Here is a 22,860-nt window from a genome sequence, read left to right on the forward strand (position 1 = left end):
CGCTGCCACTCCGCCTGCCGGCCCCCGCGCTGCCACTCCGCCTGCCGGCCCCCGCGCTGCCACTCCGCCTGCCGGCCCCCGCGCTGCCACTCCGCCTGCCGGCCCCCGCGCTGCCACTCCGCCTGCCGGCCCCCGCGCTGCCACTCCGCCTGCCGGCCCCCGCGCTGCCACTCCGCCTGTCGGCCCCCGCGCTGCCACTCCGCCTGTCGGCCCCCGCGCTGCCACTCCGCCTGTCGGCCCCCGCGCTGCCACTCCGCCTGTCGGCCCCCGCGCTGCCCCTTCGCCTGTCGGCTCCCGCGCTGCCCCTTCGCCTGTCGGCCCCCACGCTGCCCCTTCGCCTGTCAGCTACACTCGCTGCCCCTTCGCCTGATGGTCCCAGCGCTGCCCCTTCGCCTGTCGGCCCCCGCGCTGCCCCTTCGCCTGTCGGCTACACTCGCTGCCCCTGCGCCTGTCGGCCCCCGCGCTGCCCCTTCGCCTGTCGGCCCCCGCGCTGCCCCTTCGCCTGTCGGCCCCCGCGCTGCGCCTTCGCCTGTCGGCCCCCGCGCTGCCCCTTCGCCTGTCGGCCCCCGCGCTGCCCCTTCGCCTGTCGGTCCCCGCGCTGCCCCTTCGCCTGTCGGCCCCCGCGCTGCCCCTTCGCCTGTCAGCTACACTCGCTGCCCCTTCGCCTGTCAGCTACACTCGCTGCCCCTGCGCCTGTCAGCTACACTCGCTGCCCCTGCGCCTGTCAGCTACACTCCCTGCCCCTGCGCCTGTCAGCTACACTCGCTGCCCCTGCGCCTGTCAGCTACACTCGCTGCCCCTGCGCCTGTCAGCTACACTCGCTGCCCCTGCGCCTGTCAGCTACACTCGCTGCCCCTGCGCCTGTCAGCTACACTCGCTGCCCCTGCGCCTGTCAGCTACACTCGCTGCCCCTGCGCCTGTCAGCTACACTCGCTGCCCCTGCGCCTGTCAGCTACACTCGCTGCCCCTGCGCCTGTCAGCTACACTCGCTGCCCCTGCGCCTGTCAGCTACACCCGCTGCCCCTGCGCCTGTCAGCTACACCCGCTGCCCCTGCGCCTGTCAGCTACACTCGCTGCCCCTGCGCCTGTCAGCTACACTCGCTGCCCCTGCGCCTGTCAGCTACACTCGCTGCCCCTGCGCCTGTCAGCTACACTCGCTGCCCCTTCGCCTGTCAGCTACACTCGCTGCCCCTTCGCCTGTCAGCTACACGCGCTGCCCCTTCGCCTGTCAGCTACACGCGCTGCCCCTTCGCCTGTCAGCTACACGCGCTGCCCCTTCGCCTGTCAGCTACACGCGCTGCCCCTTCGCCTGTCAGCTACACGCGCTGCCCCTTCGCCTGTCAGCTACACGCGCTGCCCCTTCGCCTGTCACCTACACGCGCTGCCCCTTCGCCTGTCACCTACACGCGCTGCCCCTTCGCCTGTCACCTACACGCGCTGCCACTTCGCCTGTCAGATACACGCGCTGCCCCTTCGCCTGTCAGCTACACGCGCTGCCCCTTCGCCTGTCAGCTACACGCGCTGACCCTGCGCCTGTCAGCTACACGCGCTGCCCCTTCGCCTGTCAGCTACACGCGCTGCCCCTTCGCCTGTCAGCTACACGCGCTGCCCCTTCGCCTGTCAGCTACACGCGCTGCCCCTTCGCCTGTCAGCTACACGCGCTGCCCCTTCGCCTGTCACCTACACGCGCTGCCCCTTCGCCTGTCACCTACACGCGCTGCCCCTTCGCCTGTCACCTACACGCGCTGCCACTTCGCCTGTCAGATACACGCGCTGCCCCTTCGCCTGTCAGATACACGCGCTGCCCCTTCGCCTGTCAGCTACACGCGCTGCCCCTTCGCCTGTCAGCTACACGCGCTGCCCCTTCGCCTGTCAGCTACACGCGCTGCCCCTTCGCCTGTCAGCTACACGCGCTGCCCCTTCGCCTGTCAGCTACACGCGCTGCCCCTTCGCCTGTCAGCTACACGCGCTGCCCCTTCGCCTGTCAGCTACACGCGCTGCCCCTTCGCCTGTCAGCTACACGCGCTGCCCCTGCGCCTGTCAGCTACACGCGCTGCCCCTTCGCCTGTCAGCCCCCGCGCTGCCCCTTCGCCTGTCAGCCCCAGCGCTGCCCCTTCGCCTGTCGGCTACACTCGCTGCCACTCCGCTAGTCGGCCCCCGCACTGCCCCTTCGCCTGTCGGCTACACTCGCTGCCCCTTCGCCTGATGGCCCCCGCGCTGCCCCTTCGCCTGATGGCCCCGCGCTGCCCCTTCGCCTGATGGCCCCGCGCTGCCCCTTCGCCTGATGGCCCCGCGCTGCCCCTTCGCCTGATGGCCCCCGCGCTGCCCCTTCGCCTGATGGCCCCCGCGCTGCCCCTTCGCCTGATGGCCCCCGCGCTGCCCCTTCGCCTGTCGGCCCCCGCGCTCCCCTGTCGGCCCCCGCGCTCCCCCTTCGCCTGTCGGGCCCTGCGCTGCCCCTTCGCCTGTGGGCCCCCGCGCTGCCACTCCGCCTGTAGGCCCCCGCGCTGCCACTCCGCCTGTCGGCCCCCGCGCTGCCACTCCGCCTGTCGGCCCCCGCGCTGCCACTCCGCCTGTCGGCCCCCGCGCTGCCACTCCGCCTGTCGGCCCCCGCGCTGCCCCTTCGCATGTCAGCTACACTCGCTGCCCCTTCGCCTGATGGACCCCGCGCTGCACCTTCGCCTGTCAGCCCCCGCGCTGCACCTTCGCCTGTCGGCCCCCGCGCTGCCCCTTCGCCTGTCGGCCCCCGCGCTGCCCCTTCGCCTGTCGGCCCCCGCGCTGCCCCTTCGCCTGTCGGCTACACTCGCTGCCCCTGCGCCTGTCAGCTACACTCGCTGCCCCTGCGCCTGTCAGCTACACTCGCTGCCCCTGCGCCTGTCAGCTACACCCGCTGCATCTGCGCCTGTCAGCTACACCCGCTGCATCTGCGCCTGTCAGCTACACCCGCTGCATCTGCGCCTGTCAGCTACACCCGCTGCATCTGCGCCTGTCAGCTACACCCGCTGCCCCTGCGCCTGTCAGCTACACCCGCTGCCCCTGCGCCTGTCAGCTACACTCGCTGCCCCTGCGCCTGTCAGCTACACTCGCTGCCCCTGCGCCTGTCAGCTACACTCGCTGCCCCTGCGCCTGTCAGCTACACTCGCTGCCCCTGCGCCTGTCAGCTACACTCGCTGCCCCTGCGCCTGTCAGCTACACTCGCTGCCCCTGCGCCTGTCAGCTACACTCGCTGCCCCTGCGCCTGTCAGCTACACTCGCTGACCCTGCGCCTGTCAGCTACACTCGCTGACCCTGCGCCTGTCAGCTACACTCGCTGCCCCTTCGCCTGTCAGCTACACTCGCTGCCCCTGCGCCTGTCAGCTACACTCGCTGCCCCTGCGCCTGTCAGCTACACGCGCTGCCCCTGCGCCTGTCAGCTACACGCGCTGCCCCTTCGCCTGTCAGCTACACGCGCTGCCCCTTCGCCTGTCAAATACACGCGCTGCCCCTTCGCCTGTCAGCTACACGCGCTGCCCCTTCGCCTGTCAGCTACACGCGCTGCCCCTTCGCCTGTCAGCTACACGCGCTGCCCCTTCGCCTGTCAGCTACACGCGCTGCCCCTTCGCCTGTCAGCTACACGCGCTGCCCCTTCGCCTGTTAGCTACACGCGCTGCCCCTTCGCCTGTCAGCTACACGCGCTGCCCCTTCGCCTGTCAGCTACACGCGCTGCCCCTTCGCCTGTCAGCTACACGCGCTGCCCCTTCGCCTGTCAGCTACACGCGCTGCCCCTTCGCCTGTCAGCAACACGCGCTGCCCCTTCGCCTGTCAGCAACACGCGCTGCCCCTTCGCCTGTCAGCTACACGCGCTGCCCCTTCGCCTGTCAGCTACACGCGCTGCCCCTTCGCCTGTCAGCTACACGCGCTGCCCCTTCGCCTGTCAGCTACACGCGCTGCCCCTTCGCCTGTCAGCTACACGCGCTGCCCCTTCGCCTGTCAGCTACACGCGCTGCCCCTTCGCCTGTCAGCTACACGCGCTGCCCCTTCGCCTGTCAGCTACACGCGCTGCCCCTTCGCCTGTCAGCTACACGCGCTGCCCCTTCGCCTGTCAGCTACACGCGCTGCCCCTTCGCCTGTCAGCTACACGCGCTGCCCCTTCGCCTGTCAGCTACACGCGCTGCCCCTTCGCCTGTCAGCTACACGCGCTGCCCCTTTGCCTGTCAGCTACACGCGCTGCCCCTTTGCCTGTCAGCTACACGCGCTGCCCCTTCGCCTGTCAGCAACACGCGCTGACCCTTCGCCTGTCAGCTACACGCGCTGCCCCTTCGCCTGTCAGCTACACGCGCTGCCCCTTCGCCTGTCAGCTACACGCGCTGCCCCTTCGCCTGATGGCCCCCGCGCTGCCCCTTCGCCTGATGGCCCCCGCGCTGCCCCTGCGCCTGTCAGCTACACTCGCTGCCCCTGCGCCTGTCAGCTACACTCGCTGCCCCTGCGCCTGTCAGCTACACTCGCTGCCCCTGCGCCTGTCAGCTACACTCGCTGCCCCTGCGCCTGTCAGCTACACTCGCTGCCCCTGCGCCTGTCAGCTACACTCGCTGCCCCTGCGCCTGTCAGCTACACTCGCTGCCCCTGCGCCTGTCAGCTACACTCGCTGCCCCTGCGCCTGTCAGCTACACTCGCTGCCCCTGCGCCTGTCAGCTACACTCCCTGCCCCTGCGCCTGTCAGCTACACTCCCTGCCCCTGCGCCTGTCAGCTACACTCCCTGCCCCTGCGCCTGTCAGCTACACTCCCTGCCCCTGCGCCTGTCAGCTACACTCCCTGCCCCTGCGCCTGTCAGCTACACTCCCTGCCCCTGCGCCTGTCAGCTACACTCCCTGCCCCTGCGCCTGTCAGCTACACTCCCTGCCCCTGCGCCTGTCAGCTACACTCCCTGCCCCTGCGCCTGTCAGCTACACTCCCTGCCCCTGCGCCTGTCAGCTACACTCCCTGCCCCTGCGCCTGTCAGCTACACTCCCTGCCCCTGCGCCTGTCAGCTACACTCCCTGCCCCTGCGCCTGTCAGCTACACTCCCTGCCCCTGCGCCTGTCAGCTACACTCCCTGCCCCTGCGCCTGTCAGCTACACTCGCTGCCCCTGCGCCTGTCAGCTACACTCGCTGCCCCTGCGCCTGTCAGCTACACTCGCTGCCCCTGCGCCTGTCAGCTACACTCGCTGCCCCTGCGCCTGTCAGCTACACTCCCTGCCCCTGCGCCTGTCAGCTACACTCCCTGCCCCTGCGCCTGTCAGCTACACTCCCTGCCACTTCGCCAGTCAGCAACACGCGCTGACCCTTCGCCTGAAGGCCCACGCGCTGCCCCTTCGCTTGTCGGCCCCTGCGCTGCCTCTTCGCCTGTCAGCCCAGGCGCTGCCCCTTCGCCTGTCAGCCCCCGCGCTGCCCCTTCGCCTGTCAGCCCCCGCGCTGCCCCTTCGCCTGTCAGCCCCCGCGCTGCCCCTTCGCCTGTCAGCCCCCGCGCTGCCCCTTCGCCTGTCAGCCCCCGCGCTGCCCCTTCGCCTGTCAGCCCCCGCGCTGCCCCTTCGCCTGTCAGCCCCCGCGCTGCCCCTTCGCCTGTCAGCCCCCGCGCTGCCCCTTCGCCTGTCAGCCCCCGCGCTGCCCCTTCGCCTGTCAGCCCCCGCGCTGCCCCTTCGCCTGTCAGCCCCCGCGCTGCCCCTTCGCCTGTCAGCCCCCGCGCTGCCCCTTCGCCTGTCAGCCCCCGCGCTGCCCCTTCGCCTGTCAGCCCCCGCGCTGCCCCTTCGCCTGTCAGCCCCCGCGCTGCCCCTTCACCTGTCAGCCCCCGCGCTGCCCCTTCGCCTGTCAGCCCCCGCGCTGCCCCTTCGCCTGTCAGCCCCCGCGCTGCCCTTCGCCTGTCAGCCCCCGCGCTGCCCCTTCGCCTGTCAGCCCCCGCGCTGCCCCTTCGCCTGTCAGCCCCCGCGCTGCCCCTTCGCCTGTCAGCCCCCACGCTGCTTCGCCTGTCAGCCCCCGCGCTGCCCCTTCGCCTGTCAGCCCCCGCGCTGCCCCTTCGCCTGTCAGCCCCCGCGCTGCCCCTTCGCCTGTCAGCCCCCGCGCTGCCCCTTCGCCTGTCAGCCCCCGCGCTGCCCCTTCGCCTGTCAGCCCCCGCGCTGCCCCTTCGCCTGTCAGCCCCCGCGCTGCCCCTTCGCCTGTCAGCCCCCGCGCTGCCCCTTCGCCTGTCGGCTACACTCGCTGCCACTCCGCCTGTCAGCCCCCGCACTGCCCCTTCGCCTGATGGCCCCCGCGCTGCCCCTTCGCCTGTCGGCCCCCGCGCTGCCCCTTCGCCTGTCAGCCCCCACGCTGCCCCTTCGCCTGTCGGCTACACTCGCTGCCCCTGCGCCTGTCAGCCCCCACGCTGCCCCTTCGCCTGTCGGCTACACTCGCTGCCCCTTCGCCTGTCGGCTACACACGCTGCCCCTTCGCCTGTCGGCTACACACGCTGCCCCTTCGCCTGTCGGCTACACTCGCTGCCCCTTCGCCTGTCGGCTACACTCGCTGCCCCTTCGCCTGTCGGCTACACGCGCTGCCCCTTCGCCTGTCAGCTACACGCGCTGCCCCTTCGCCTGTCAGCTACACGCGCTGCCCCTTCGCCTGTCAGCTACACTCGCTGCCCCTTCGCCTGTCGGCTACACTCGCTGCCCCTTCGCCTGTCAGCCCCCGCGCTGCCCCTTCGCCTGTCAGCCCCCGCGCTGCCCCTTCGCCTGTCAGCCCCCGCGCTGCCCCTTCGCCTGTCAGCCCCCGCGCTGCCCCTTCGCCTGTCAGCCCCCGCGCTGCCCCTTCGCCTGTCAGCCCCCGCGCTGCCCCTTCGCCTGTCAGCCCCCGCGCTGCCCCTTCGCCTGTCAGCCCCCGCGCTGCCCCTTCGCCTGTCAGCCCCCGCGCTGCCCCTTCGCCTGTCAGCCCCCCGCGCTGCCCCTTCGCCTGTCAGCCCCCGCGCTGCCCCTTCGCCTGTCAGCCCCCGCGCTGCCCCTTCGCCTGTCAGCCCCCGCGCTGCCCCTTCGCCTGTCAGCCCCCGCGCTGCCCCTTCGCCTGTCAGCCCCCGCGCTGCTTCGCCTGTCAGCCCCCGCGCTGCCCCTTCGCCTGTCAGCCCCCGCGCTGCCCCTTCGCCTGTCAGCCCCCGCGCTGCCCCTTCGCCTGTCAGCTACACTCGCTGCCCCTTCGCCTGTCAGCTACACTCGCTGCCACTCCGCCTGTCAGCCCCCGCACTGCCCCTTCGCCTGTCGGCTACACTCGCTGCCCCTTCGCCTGATGGCCCCCGCGCTGCCCCTTCGCCTGTCGGCCCCCGCGCTGCCCCTTCGCCTGTCTGCCCCCACGCTGCCCCTTCGCCTGTCGGCCCCCACGCTGCCCCTTCGCCTGTCGGCCCCCGCGCTGCCACTCCGCCTGTCGGCCCCCGCGCTGCCCCTTCGCCTGTCAGCCCCCACGCTGCCCCTTCGCCTGTCGGCTACACTCGCTGCCCCTTCGCCTGTCAGCCCCCACGCTGCCCCTTCGCCTGTCGGCTACACTCGCTGCCCCTTCGCCTGTCGGCTACACTCGCTGCCCCTTCGCCTGTCGGCTACACTCGCTGCCCCTTCGCCTGTCGGCTACACTCGCTGCCACTTCGCCTGTCGGCTACACTCGCTGCCCCTTCGCCTGTCGGCTACACTCGCTGCCCCTTCGCCTGTCGGCTACACTCGCTGCCCCTTCGCCTGTCGGCTACACGCGCTGCCCCTTCGCCTGTCGGCTACACGCGCTGCCCCTTCGCCTGTCATCTACACGCGCTGCCCCTTCGCCTGTCATCTACACGCGCTGCCCCTTCGCCTGTCATCTACACGCGCTGCCCCTTCGCCTGTCATCTACACTCCCTGCCCCTTCGCCTGTCAGCTACACTCCCTGCCCCTTCGCCTGTCAGCTACACTCCCTGCCCCTTCGCCTGTCAGCTACACTCCCTGCCCCTTCGCCTGTCAGCTACACTCCCTGCCCCTTCGCCTGTCAGCTACACTCCCTGCCCCTTCGCCTGTCAGCTACACTCCCTGCCCCTTCGCCTGTCAGCTACACTCCCTGCCCCTTCGCCTGTCAGCTACACTCCCTGCCCCTTCGCCTGTCAGCTACACTCCCTGCCCCTTCGCCTGTCAGCTACACTCCCTGCCCCTTCGCCTGTCAGCTACACTCCCTGCCCCTTCGCCTGTCAGCTACACTCCCTGCCCCTTCGCCTGTCAGCTACACTCCCTGCCCCTTCGCCTGTCAGCTACACTCCCTGCCCCTTCGCCTGTCAGCAACACACGCTGCCCCTTCGCCTGAAGGCCCACGCGCTGCCCCTTCGCCTGTCAGCCCAGGCGCTGCCCCTTCTCCTGTCAGCCCCCGCGCTGCCCCTTCGCCTGTCAGCCCCCGCGCTGCCCCTTCGCCTGTCAGCCCCCGCGCTGCCCCTTCGCCTGTCAGCCCCCGCGCTGCCCCTTCGCCTGTCAGCCCCCGCGCTGCCCCTTCGCCTGTCAGCCCCCGCGCTGCCCCTTCGCCTGTCAGCCCCCGCGCTGCCCCTTCGCCTGTCAGCCCCCGCGCTGCCCCTTCGCCTGTCAGCCCCCGCGCTGCCCCTTCGCCTGTCAGCCCCCGCGCTGCCCCTTCGCCTGTCAGCCCCCGCGCTGCCCCTTCGCCTGTCAGCCCCCGCGCTGCCCCTTCGCCTGTCAGCCCCCGCGCTGCCCCTTCGCCTGTCAGCCCCCACGCTGCCCCTTCGCCTGTCAGCCCCCACGCTGCCCCTTCGCCTGTCGGCTACATTCGCTGCCCCTTCGCCTGTCAGCCCCCACGCTGCCCCTTCGCCTGTCGGCTACACTCGCTGCCCCTTCGCCTGTCGGCTACACACGCTGCCCCTTCGCCTGTCGGCTACACTCGCTGCCCCTTCGCCTGTCGGCTACACTCGCTGCCCCTTCGCCTGTCGGCTACACGCGCTGCCCCTTCGCCTGTCGGCTACACGCGCTGCCCCTTCGCCTGTCAGCCCCCGCGCTGCCCCTTCGCCTGTCAGCCCCCGCGCTGCCCCTTCACCTGTCGGCTACATTCGCTGCCCCTTCGCCTGTCAGCCCCCACGCTGCCCCTTCGCCTGTCGGCTACACTCGCTGCCCCTTCGCCTGTCGGCTACACACGCTGCCCCTTCGCCTGTCGGCTACACTCGCTGCCCCTTCGCCTGTCGGCTACACTCGCTGCCCCTTCGCCTGTCGGCTACACGCGCTGCCCCTTCGCCTGTCGGCTACACGCGCTGCCCCTTCGCCTGTCGGCTACACGCGCTGCCCCTTCGCCTGTCGGCTACACGCGCTGCCCCTTCGCCTGTCGGCTACACGCGCTGCCCCTTCGCCTGTCGGCTACACGCGCTGCCCCTTCGCCTGTCGGCTACACGCGCTGCCCCTTCGCCTGTCGGCTACACGCGCTGCCCCTTCGCCTGTCGGTTACACTCGCTGCCCCTTCGCCTGTCGGCTACACTCGCTGCCCCTTCGCCTGTCGGCTACACTCGCTGCCCCTTCGCCTGTCGGCTACACTCCCTGCCCCTTCGCCTGTCAGCTACACTCCCTGCCCCTTCGCCTGTCAGCTACACTCCCTGCCCCTTCGCCTGTCAGCAACACACGCTGACCCTTCGCCTGAAGGCCCACGCGCTGCCCCTTCGCTTGTCGGCCCCTGCGCTGCCCCTTCGCCTGATGGCCCCCGCGCTGGCCCTTCGCCTGATGGCCCCCGCGCTGCCCCTTCGCCTGATGGCCCCCGCGCTGCCCCTTCGCCTGATGGCCCCCGCGCTGCCCCTTCGCCTGATGGCCCCCGCGCTGCCCCTTCGCCTGATGGCCCCCGCGCTGCCCCTTCGCCTGATGGCCCCCGCGCTGGCCCTTCGCCTGATGGCCCCCGCGCTGCCCCTTCGCCTGTTGGCCCCCGCGCTGCCCCTTCGCCTGTTGGCCCCCGCGCTGCCCCTTCGCCTGATGGCCCCCGCGCTGCCCCTTCGCCTGATGGCCCCCGCGCTGCCCCTTCGCCTGATGCCCCCCGCGCTGCCCCTTCGCCTGATGGCCCCCGCGCTGCCCCTTCGCCTGATGGCCCCCGCGCTGCCCCTTCGCCTGATGGCCCCCGCGCTGCCCCTTCGCCTGATGGCCCCCGCGCTGCCCCTTCGCCTGATGGCCCCCGCGCTGCCCCTTCGCCTGATGGCCCCCGCGCTGCCCCTTCGCCTGATGGCCCCCGCGCTGCCCCTTCGCCTGATGGCCCCCGCGCTGCCCCTTCGCCTGATGGCCCCCGCGCTGCCCCTTCGCCTGATGGCCCCCACGCTGCCCCTTCGCCTGATGGCCCCCGCGCTGCCCCTTCGCCTGATGGCCCCCGCGCTGCCCCTTCGCCTGATGGCCCCCGCGCTGCCCCTTCGCCTGATGGCCCCCGCGCTGCCCCTTCGCCTGATGGCCCCCGCGCTGCCCCTTCGCCTGTCGGCCCCCGCGCTGCCCCTTCGCCTGTCAGCCCCCACGCTGCCCCTTCGCCTGTCAGCCCCCACGCTGCCCCTTCGCCTGTCAGCCCCCACGCTGCCACTCCGCCTGTCGGCCCCCGTGCTGCCCCTTCGCCTGTCAGCCCCCACGCTGCCCCTTCGCCTGTCAGCCCCCACGCTGCCCCTTCGCCTGTCAGCCCCCACGCTGCCCCTTCGCCTGTCGGCTACACTCGCTGCCCCTTCGCCTGTCGGCTACACACGCTGCCCCTTCGCCTGTCGGCTACACACGCTGCCCCTTCGCCTGTCGGCTACACTCGCTGCCCCTTCGCCTGTCAACTACACTCGCTGCCCCTTCGCCTGTCAGCTACACTCGCTGCCCCTTCGCCTGTCAGCTACACTCGCTGCCCCTTCGCCTGTCAGCAACACACACTGACCCTTCGCCTGATGGCCCACGAGCTGCCCCTTCGCTTGTCGGCCCCCGCGCTGCCCCTTCGCCTGTCGGCTACACTCGCTGCCCCTTCGCCTGATGGTCCCCGCGCTGCCCCTTCGCCTGTCGGCTACACTCGCTGCCCCTTCGCCTGTCAGCCCCCGCGCTGCCCTTTTCTTCAGTAATCACAATGTTGCCTTTCCACCTCTGTGAACCCAATGTGCCTTTTGACCTCCAGGACTCCAATACACCTTTGTGCCCCCCACAATCTGACCTCTGCAACCCTAACACTACCCTTTCACCTCCATGACCCCGACACCGGTCTTCTGCCTCTGCAACTCGAACTGCATCTTCATCCCCACGCACCTTTCACCTTGCCTCAAACTCGGAGCAGTAACCAATCAGATGTACAGGTTGTTGAGGACTCACCGTTCAGAGTTGGCTGGGCGGCTGGTGACTGGTTTGAAGAGAGAAACTCGTTCGAAACACATGTACAGGAGATAAATGAGGCCGACACTGAAGGGGGTGAACAGGTCAAAAGTCTTACAGACAAAATGGCCACCTGCAAGTGAAGAGCAAAAGATATAACGTAAAGATATATCCGGAAAGAGCAACAGACCTAGCGGTGCTCCAGGCAGCACAAGGCCCCAGGCAGCACAAGACGCCACCCAGCAGGGGGCTTCTACTATTTATTTTTTCACAGGATATGAACATTGTTAACTGACAGAGCATTTATTGCCCATCCCTAGTTGCCCCTTGAGAAGGTGGTGGTGAGCTGCCTTCTTTAGCCGCTGCAGTCCATGTGGTGTAGGTACACCCACAGTGCTGTTAGGGAGGGAGTTCCAGGATTGTGACCCAGCGACAGTGAAGGAACAGTGATATATTTCCAAGTCAGGATGGTGAGTGACTTGGAGGGGAACTTCCAGGTGGTGGTGTTCCCATCTATCTGCTGCCCTTGTCCTTCTAGATGGTAGTGGTCATGGGTTTGGAAGGTGCTGTCTCAGGAGCCTTGGTGAGTTCCTGCAGTGCATCTTGTAGATGGTACACACACTGCTGCTACTGTGCGTCGGTGGTGGAGGGAGTGAATGTTTGTGGATGGGGTGCCATCAAGCGGCTGCTTTGTCCTGGATTTATCTGACTAGTCATGCTCAGTTTCTGGTTAATGGATATTGTCCAGGTCTTGCTGCATTTGGACAAGGACTGCTTCAGTATCGGAGGAATCGCGAATGGTGCTGAACATTGTGCAATCATCAGCGAACATCCCCACTTCTGACCTTATGATGGAAGGAAGGTCATTGATGAAGCAGCTGAAGATGGTTGGGCCGAGGACACTACCCTGAGGAACTCCTGCAGTGATGTCCTGGAGCTGAGATGACTGATCTCCAACAACCACAACTATCTTCCTTTGTGTCAGGTTGTGCTGTGTCCCAGTTAACACACAATATAAAAAACGAACCTTCCCCCTGTCCCATTTAACACCCACTATAACCATCAAATCTCCCCCTGTCCCATTTAACACACACTATAACCCTCAAACCTCCCCCTGTCCCAATTAACACACACTATAACCCTCAAACCTCCCCCTGTCCCATTTAACACACACTATAACCCTCAAACCTCCCCCTGTCCCATTTAACACACACTATAACCCTCAAACCTACCCCTGTCCCATTTAACACACACTATAACCCTCAAACCTACCCCAATCCCATTTAACACACACTATAACCCTCAAACCTCCCCCTGTCCCATTTAACACACACTATAACCCTCAAACCTACCCCTGTCCCATTTAACACACACTATAACCCTCAAACCTACCCCCGTCCCATTTAACACACACTATAACCCTCAAACCTACCCCCGTCCCATTTAACACACACTATAACCCTCCACCTCCCCCGTCCCATTTAACACACACTATAACCCTCAAACCTCCCCCTGTCCCATTTAACACACACTATAACCCTCAAACCTCCCTCTGTCCCATTTAACACACACTATAACCCTCAAACCTCCCCCTGTCCCATTTAACACACACTATAACCCTCAAACCTCCCCCTGTCCCATTTAACACACACTATAACCCTCAAACCTACCCCAGACCCATTTAACACACACTATAACCCTCAAACCTACCCCTGTCCCATTTAACACACACTATAACCCTCAAACCTACCCCCGTCCCATTTAACACACACTATAACCCTCAAACCTCCCCCTGTCCCATTTAACACACACTATAACCCTCAAACCTCCCCCTGTCCCATTTAACACACACTATAACCCTCAAACCTACCCCTGTCCCATTTAACACACACTATAACCCTCAAACCTACCCCCGTCCCATTTAACACACACTATAAACCTCAAACCTCCCCCTGTCCCATTTAACACACACTATAACACTCAAACCTACCCCCGTCCCATTTAACACACACTATAACCCTCAAACCTCCCCCTGTCCCATTTAACACACACTATAACCCTCAAACCTACCCCTGTCCCATTTAACACACACTATAACCCTCAAAACTCCCCCCGTCCCATTTAACACACACTATAACCCTCAAACCTCCCCCTGTCCCATTTAACACACACTATAACCCTCAAACCTCCCCCTGTCCCATTTAACACACACTATAACCCTCAAACCTCCCCCTGTCCCATTTAACACACACTATAACCCTCAAACCTCCCCCTGTCCCATTTAACACACACTATAACCCTCAAACCTCCCCCTGTCCCATTTAACGCACACTATAACCCTCAAACCTCCCCCGTCCCATTTAACACACACTATAACCCAGAAACCTACACCTGTCCCATTTAACACACACTATAACCCTCAAACCTCCCCCTGTCCTATTTAACACACACTATAACCCTCAAACCTACCCCTGTCCCATTTAACACACACTATAACCCTCAAACTTCCCTCTGTCCCATTTAACACACACTATAACCCTCAAACCTCCCCCTGTCCCATTTAACACACACTATAACCATCAAACCTCCCCCTGTCCCATTTAACACACACTATAACCCTCAAACCTACCCCCGTCCCATTTAACACACACTATAACCCTCAAACCTACCCCTGTCCCATTTAACACACACTATAACCCTCAAACCTCCCTCTGTCCCATTTAACACACACTATAACCCTCAAACCTCCCCCTGTCCCATTTAACACACACTATAACCCTCAGACCTCCCCCGTCCCATTTAACACACACTATAACCCTCAAACCTCCCCCTGTCCCATTTAACACACACTATAACCCTCAAACCTCCCCCTGTCCCATTTAACACACACTATAACCCTCAAACCTCCCCCTGTCCCATTTAACACACACTATAACCCTCAAACCTCCCCCGTCCCATTTAACACACACTATAACCCTCAAACCTCCCTCTGTCCCATTTAACACACACTATAACCCTCAAACCTCCCCCGTCCCATTTAACACACACTATAACCCTCAAACCTACCCCTGTCCCATTTAACACACACTATAACCCTCAAACCTACCCCGTCTTATTTAACACACACTATAACCCTCAAACCTACCCCTGTCCCATTTAACACACACTATAACCCTCAAACCTACCCCTGTCCCATTTAACACACACTATAACCCTCAAACCTCCCTCTGTCCCATTTAACACACACTATAACCCTCAAACCTCCCCCTGTCCCATTTAACACACACTATAACCCTCAAACCTCCCTCTGTCCCATTTAACACACACTATAACCCTCAAACCTCCCCCTGTCCCATTTAACACACACTATAACCCTCAAACCTCCCCCTGTCCCATTTAACACACACTATAACCCTCAAACCTCCCTCTGTCCCATTTAACACACACTATAACCCTCAAACCTCCCCCGTCCCATTTAACACACACTATAACCCTCAAACCTACCCCTGTCCCATTTAACACACACTATAACCCTCAAACCTACCCCTGTCCCATTTAACACACACTATAACCCTCAAACCTCCCCCGTCCCATTTAACACATACTATAACCCTCAAACCTACCCCTGTCCCATTTAACACACACTATAACCCTCAAACCTACCCCGTCCCATTTAATACACACTATAACCCTCAAACCTCCCTCTGCCCCATTTAACACACACTATAACCCTCAAACCTCCCCCTGTCCCATTTAACACACACTATAACCCTCAAACCTCCCCCTGTCCCATTTAACACACACTATAACCCTCAAACCTCCCTCTGTCCCATTTAACACACACTATAACCCTCAAACCTCCCCGTCCCATTTAACACACACTATAACCCTCAAACCTACCCCTGTCCCATTTAACACACACATAACCCTCAAACCTAACCCTGTCCCATTTAACACACACTATAACCTCAAACCTCCCCGTCCATTTAACACACACTATAACCTCAAACCTACCCCTGTCCCATTTTAACACACACTATAACCCTCAAACCTACCCCTCCCATTTAACACACACTTAACCTCAAACCTCCCCCCTGTCCATTTAACACACACTATAACCCTCAAACCTACCCCGTCCCATTTAACACACACTATAACCCTCAAACCTACCCCGTCCCATTTAACACACACTATAACCCTCAAACCTCCCTCTGTCCCATTTAACACACACTATAACCCTCAAACCTCCCTCTGTCCCATTTAACACACACTATAACCCTCAAACCTACCCCTGTCCCATTTGACAAACACTATAACCCTCAAACCTACCCCTGTCCCATTTAACACACACTATAACCCTCAAACCTACCCCTGTCGCATTTAACACACACTATAACCCTCAAACCTACCCCCGTCCCATTTAACACACACTATAACCCTCAAACCTCCCTCTGTCCCATTTAACACACACTATAACCCTCAAACCTCCCCCTGTCCCATTTAACACACGCTATAACCCTCAAACCTCCCCCTGTCCCATTTAACACACACTATAACCCTCAAACCTCCCCCTGTCCCATTTAACACACACTATAACCCTCAAACCTCCCCCTGTCCCATTTAACACACACTATAACCCTCAAACCTCCCCCTGTCCCATTTAACACACAGTATAACCCTCAAACCTCCCCCTGTCCCATTTAACACACACTATAACCCTCAAACCTACCCCCGTCCCATTTAACACACACTATAACCCTCAAACCTACCCCTGTCCCATTTAACACACACTATAACCCTCAAACCTCCCTCTGTCCCATTTAACACACACTATAACCCTCAAACCTCCCCCTGTCCCATTTAACACACACTATAACCCTCAAACCTCCCCCGTCCCATTTAACACACACTATAACCCTCAAACCTCCCCCTGTCCCATTTAAAACACACTATAACCCTCAAACCTCCCCCTGTCCCATTTAACACACACTATAACCCTCAAACCTCCCCCTGTCCCATTCAACACACACTATAACACTCAAACCTCCCTCTGTCCCATTTAACACACACTATAACCATCAAAACTCCCCCGTCCCATTTAACACACACTATAAGCCTCAAACCTCCCTCTGTCCCATTTAACACACACTATAACCCTCAAACCTCCCCCGTCCCATTTAACACACACTATAACCCTCAAACCTACCCCTGTCCCATTTAACACACACTATAACCCTCAAACCTACACCGTCTTATTTAACACACACTATAACCCTCAAACCTACCCCTGTCCCATTTAACACACACTATAACCCTCAAACCTACCCCTGTCCCATTTAACACACACTATAACCCTCAAACCTCCCTCTGTCCCATTTAACACACACTATAACCCTCAAACCTCCCCCGTCCCACTTAACACACACTATAACCCTCAAACCTCCCCCTGTCCCATTTAACACACACTATAACCCTCAAACCTCCCTCTGTCCCATTTAATACACACTATAACCCTCAAACCTCCCTCTGTGGCATTTAACACACACTATAACCCTCAAACCTCCCCCTGTCCCATTTAACACACACTATAACCCTCAAACCTCCCCCTGTCCCATTTAACACACACTATAACCCTCAAACCTACCCCTGTCCCATTTAACACACACTATAACCCTCAAAACTCCCTCTGTCCCATTTAACACACACTATAACCCTCAAACCTACCCCTGTCCCATTTAACACACACTATAACCCTCAAACCTCCCCCTGTCCCATTTAACACACACTATAACCCTCAAACCTCCCCCCGTCCCATTTAACACACACTATAACCCTCAAACCTACCCCCTCCCATTTAACACACACTATAACCCTCAAACCTCCCCCTGTCCCATTTAACACACACTATAACCCTCAAACCTACCCCTGTCCCATTTAACACACACTATAACCCTCAAACCTCCCCCTGTCCCATTTAACACACACTATACCCCTCAAACCTCCCTCTGTCCCATTTAACACACACTATAACCCTCAAACCTCCCTCTGTCCCATTTAACACACACTATAACCCACAAACCTCCCCTTGTCCCATTTAACACACACTATAACCCTCAAACCTAGCCCCGTCCCATTTAACACACACTATAACCCTCAAACCTACCCCTGTCCCATTTAACACACACTATAACCCTCAAACCTCCCCCTGTCCCATTTAACACACAATATAACCCTCAAACCTCCCCCTGTCCCATTTAACACACACTATAACCCTCAAACCTCCCCCTGTCCCATTTAACACACACTATAACCCTCAAATCTCCCCCTGTCCCATTTAACACACACTATAACCCTCAAACCTCCCCCTGTCCCATTTAACACACACTATAACCCTCAAACCTACCCCCGTCCCATTTAACACACACTATAACCCTCAAACCTACCCCTGTCCCATTTAACACACACTATAACCCTCAAACCTCCCTCTGTCCCATTTAACACACACTATAACCCTCAAACCTCCCCCTGTACCATTTAACACACACTATAACCCTCAAACCTCCCCCGTCCCATTTAACACACACTATAACCCTCAAACCTCCCTCTGTCCCATTTAACACACACTATAACCCTCAAACCTCCCCCGTCCCATTTAACACACACTATAACCCTCAAACCTCCCTCTGTCCCATTTAACACACACTATAACCCTCAAACCTACCCCGTCCCATTTAACACACACTATAACCCTCAAACCTACCCCTGTCCCATTTAACACACACTATAACCCTCAAACCTCCCCCTGTCCCATTTAACACACACTATAACCCTCAAACCTCCCCCTGTCCCATTTAACACACACTATAACCCTCAAACCTACCCCCGTCCCATTTAACACACACTATAACCCTCAAACCTACCCCTGTCCCATTTAACACACACTATAACCCTCAAACCTACCCCTGTCCCATTTAACACACACTATAACCCTCAAACCTACCCCTGTCCCATTTAACACACACTATAACCCTCAAACCTATCCCTGTCCCATTTAACACACACTATAACCCTCAAACCTCCCCCGTCTTATTTAACATACACTATAACCCTCAAACCTACCCCTGTCCCATTTAACACACACTATAACCCTCAAACCTACCCCTGTCCCATTTAACACACACTATAACCCTCAAACCTCCCTCTGTCCCATTTAACACACACTATAACCCTCAAACCTCCCCCGTCCCATTTAACACACAGTATAACCCTCAAACCTCCCCCTGTCAAATTTAACACACACTATAACCCTCAAACCTCCCTCTGTCCCATTTAACACACACTATAACCCTCAAACCTACCCCTGTCCCATTTAACACACACTATAACCCTCAAACCTCCCCCTATCCCATTTAACACACACTATAACAGTCAAACCTACCCCTGTCCCATTTAACACACACTATAACCCTCAAACCTCCCCCTGTCCCATTTAACACACACTATAACCCTCAAACCTACCCCTGTCCCATTTAACACACACTATAACCCTCAAACCTACCTCTGTCCCATTTAACACACACTATAACCCTCAAACCTCCCCCTGTCCCATTTAACACACACTATAACCCTCAAACCTCCCTCTGTCCCATTTAACACACACTATAACCCTCAAACCTACCCCGTCCCATTTAACACACACTATAACCCTCAAACCTCCCTCTGTCCCATTTAACACACACTATAACCCTCAAACCTACCCCTGTCCCATTTAACACACACTATAACACTCAAACCTCCCCCTGTCCCATTTAACACACACTATAACCCTCAAACCTCCCCCTGTCCCATTTAACACACACTATAACCCTCAAACCTCCCCCTGTCCCATTTAACACACACTATAACCCTCAAACCTACCCCTGTCCCATTTAACACACACTATAACCCTCAAACCTCCCTCTGTCCCATTTAACACACACTATAACCCTCAAACCTACCCCTGTCCCATTTAACACACACTATAACCCTCAAACCTCCCCCTGTCCCATTTAACACACACTATAACCCTCAAACCTCCCCCCGTCCCATTTAACACACACTATAACCCTCAAACCTACCCCCTCCCATTTAACACACACTATAACCCTCAAACCTCCCCCTGTCCCATTTAACACACACTATAACCCTCAAACCTACCCCTGTCCCATTTAACACACACTATAAACCCTCAAACCTCCCCCTGTCCCATTTAACACACACTATACCCCTCAAACCTCCCTCTGTCCCATTTAACACACACTATAACCCTCAAACCTCCCTCTGTCCCATTTAACACACACTATAACTCACAAACCTCCCCTTGTCCCATTTAACACACACTATAACCCTCAAACCTAGCCCCGTCCCATTTAACACACACTATAACCCTCAAACCTACCCCTGTCCCATTTAACACACACTATAACCCTCAAACCTCCCCCTGTCCCATTTAACACACACTATAACCCTCAAACCTACCCCTGTCCCATTTAACACACACTATAACCCTCAAACCTCCCCCTGTCCCATTTAACACACACTATACCCCTCAAACCTCCCTCTGTCCCATTTAACACACACTATAACCCTCAAACCTCCCTCTGTCCCATTTAACACACACTATAACCCACAAACCTCCCCTTGTCCCATTTAACACACACTATAACCCTCAAACCTAGCCCCGTCCCATTTAACACACACTATAACCCTCAAACCTACCCCTGTCCCATTTAACACACACTATAACCCTCAAACCTCCCTCTGTCCCATTTAACACACACTATAACCCTCAAACCTCCCTCTGTCCCATTTAACACACACTATAACCCTCAAACCTACCCCCGTCCCATTTAACACACACTATAACCCTCAAACCGCCCCCTGTCCCATTTAACACACAATAACCCTCAAACCTCCCCCTGTCTCATTTAACACACACTATAACCCTCAAACCTACCCCCGTCCCATTTAACACACACTATAACCCTCAAACCTACCCCTGTCCCATTTAACACACACTATCACCCTCAAACCTCCCCCTGTCCCATTTAACACACACTATAACCCTCAAACCTCCCCCTGTCCCATTTAACACACACTATAACCCTCAAACCTCCCTCTGTCCCATTTAACACACACTATAACCCTCAAACCTCCCCCTGTCCCATTTAACACACACTATAACCCTCAAACATCCCCCTGTCCCATTTAACACACACTATAACCCTCAAACCTCCCCCTGTCCCATTTAACACACACTATAACCCTCAAACCTCCCCCTGTCCCATTTAACACACACTATAACCCTCAAACCTCCCTCTGTCCCATTTAACACACACTATAACCCTCAAACCTCCCTCTGTCCCATTTAACACACACTATAACCCTCAAACCTACCCCTGTCCCATTTAACACACACTATAACCCTCAAACCTACCCCTGTCCCATTTAACACACACTATAACCCTCAAACCTACCCCGTCCCATTTAATACACACTATAACCCTCAAACCTACCCCTGTCCCATTTAACACACACTATAACCCTCAAACCTACCCCGTCCCATTTAACACACACTGTAACCCTCAAATCTCCCCCGTCCCAGTTAACACGCCCCATCCCGGTTAACACGCCCTGTCCCAGTTAACACGCCCTGTCCCAGTTAACACGCCCTGTCCCAGTTAACACGCCCTGTCCCAGTTAACACGCCCTGTCCCAGTTAACACGCCCTGTCCCAGTTAACACGCCCTGTCCCAGTTAACACGCCCTGTCCCAGTTAACACGCCCTGTCCCAGTTAACACGCCCTGTCCCAGTTAACACGCCCTGTCCCAGTTAACACGCCCTGTCCCAGTTAACACGCCCTGTCCCAGTTAACACGCCGCGTCCCAGTTAACACGCCGCGTCCCAGTTAACACGCCGCGTCCCAGTTAACACGCCGCGTCCCAGTTAACACGCCCTGTCCCAGTTAACACGCCCTGTCCCAGTTAACACGCCCTATCCCAGTTAACACGCCCTGTCCCAGTTAACACGCCCTGTCCCAGTTAAGACGCCCTGTCCCAGTTAAGACGCCCTGTCCCAGCTAACACGCCCTGTCCCAGTTAACACGCCCTGTCCCAGTTAACACGCCCTGTCCCAGTTAACACGCTCTGTCCCAGTTAACACGCCCTGTCCCAGTTAACACGCCCTGTCCCAGTTAACACGCCCTGTCCCGGTTAACACGCTCTCTCCCGGTTAACACGCTCTCTCCCGGTTAACACGCTCTCTCCCGGTTAACACGCTCTGTACCGGTTAACACGCCCTGTCCCGGTTAACACGCCGCGTCCCGGTTAACACGCCGCGTCCCGGTTAACACGCCCTGTCCCGGTTAACACGCCCTGTCCCGGTTAACACGCCCTGTCCCGGTTAACACGCCCTGTCCCGGTTAACACGCCCTGTCCCGGTTAACACGCCGCGTCCCGGTTAACACGCCGCGTCCCAGTGAACACGCCGCATCCCAGTCAACACGCCGCGTCCCAGTTAACACGTCGCATCCCAGTCAACACGCCGCGTCCCAGTTAACACGCTCTGTCCCAGTTAACACGCTCTGTCCCAGTTAACACGCTCTGTCCCAGTTAACACGCTCTGTCCCAATTAACACGCTCTGTCCCAATTAACACGCTCTGTCCCATTTAACACGCTCTGTCCCATTTAACACGCTCTGTCCCAGTTAACACGCTCTGTCCCAGTTAACACGCTCTGTCCCAGTTAACACGCTCTGTCCCAGTTAACATGCCGCGTTCCAGTTAACACGCTCTGTCCCAGTTAACACGCTCTGTCCCAGGTAACACGCTCTGTACCAGTTAACACGCTCTGTACCAGTTAACACGCTCCGTCCCAGTTAACACGCTCCGTCCCAGTTAACACGCCCTGTCCCAGTTAACACGCCCTGTCCCAGTTAACACGCCCTGTCCCAGTTAACACGCCCTGTCCCAGTTAACACGCCCTGTCCCAGTTAACACGCCCTGTCCCAGTTAACACGCTCTGTCCCAGTTAACACGCTCTGTCCCAGTTAACACTCTGTCCCAATTAACACTCTGTCCCAATTAACACTCTCTGTCCCCGTTAACACGCCCTGTCCCGGTTAACACGCTCTGTCCCGGTTAACACGCCGCGTCCCGGTTAACACGCCGCGTCCCGGTTAACACGCCGCGTCCCGGTTAACACGCCCTGTCCCGGTTAACACGCCCTGTCCCGGTTAACACGCCCTGTCCCGGTTAACACGCCCTGTCCCGGTTAACACGCCCTGTCCCGGTTAACACGCCGCGTCCCAGTTAACACGCCGCGTCCCAGTTAACACGCTCTGTACCAGTTAACACGCTCTGTACCAGTTAACACGCCGCGTCCCAGTTAACACGCTCTGTCCCAGTTAACACGCCGCGTCCCAGTTAACACGCTCTGTCCCAGTTAACACGCTCTGTCCCAGTTAACACGCTCTGTCCCAGTTAACACGCTCTGTCCCAGTTAACACGCTCTGTCCCAGTTAACACGCCGCGTCCCAGTTAACACGC

General features: G+C 59.7%; 1 protein-coding gene across 1 annotated transcript in view; it reads right to left on the minus strand.

The window, feature by feature from the left end:
- cmtr1 (cap methyltransferase 1) overlaps window positions 1-22,860 on the minus strand; it is a 270,971-nt gene that overhangs the window by 232,786 nt on the left and 15,325 nt on the right. The window contains exon 10 of the mRNA XM_041188132.1: window positions 11,275-11,407. Coding sequence (XP_041044066.1) covers window positions 11,275-11,407 — 133 coding nt within the window. The remainder of the gene's footprint in view (window positions 1-11,274; window positions 11,408-22,860) is intronic.

The sequence above is a fragment of the Carcharodon carcharias genome, chromosome 5, assembly GCF_017639515.1.
Source record: "Carcharodon carcharias isolate sCarCar2 chromosome 5, sCarCar2.pri, whole genome shotgun sequence".
NCBI classification, from domain to species: Eukaryota; Metazoa; Chordata; class Chondrichthyes; order Lamniformes; family Lamnidae; genus Carcharodon; species Carcharodon carcharias.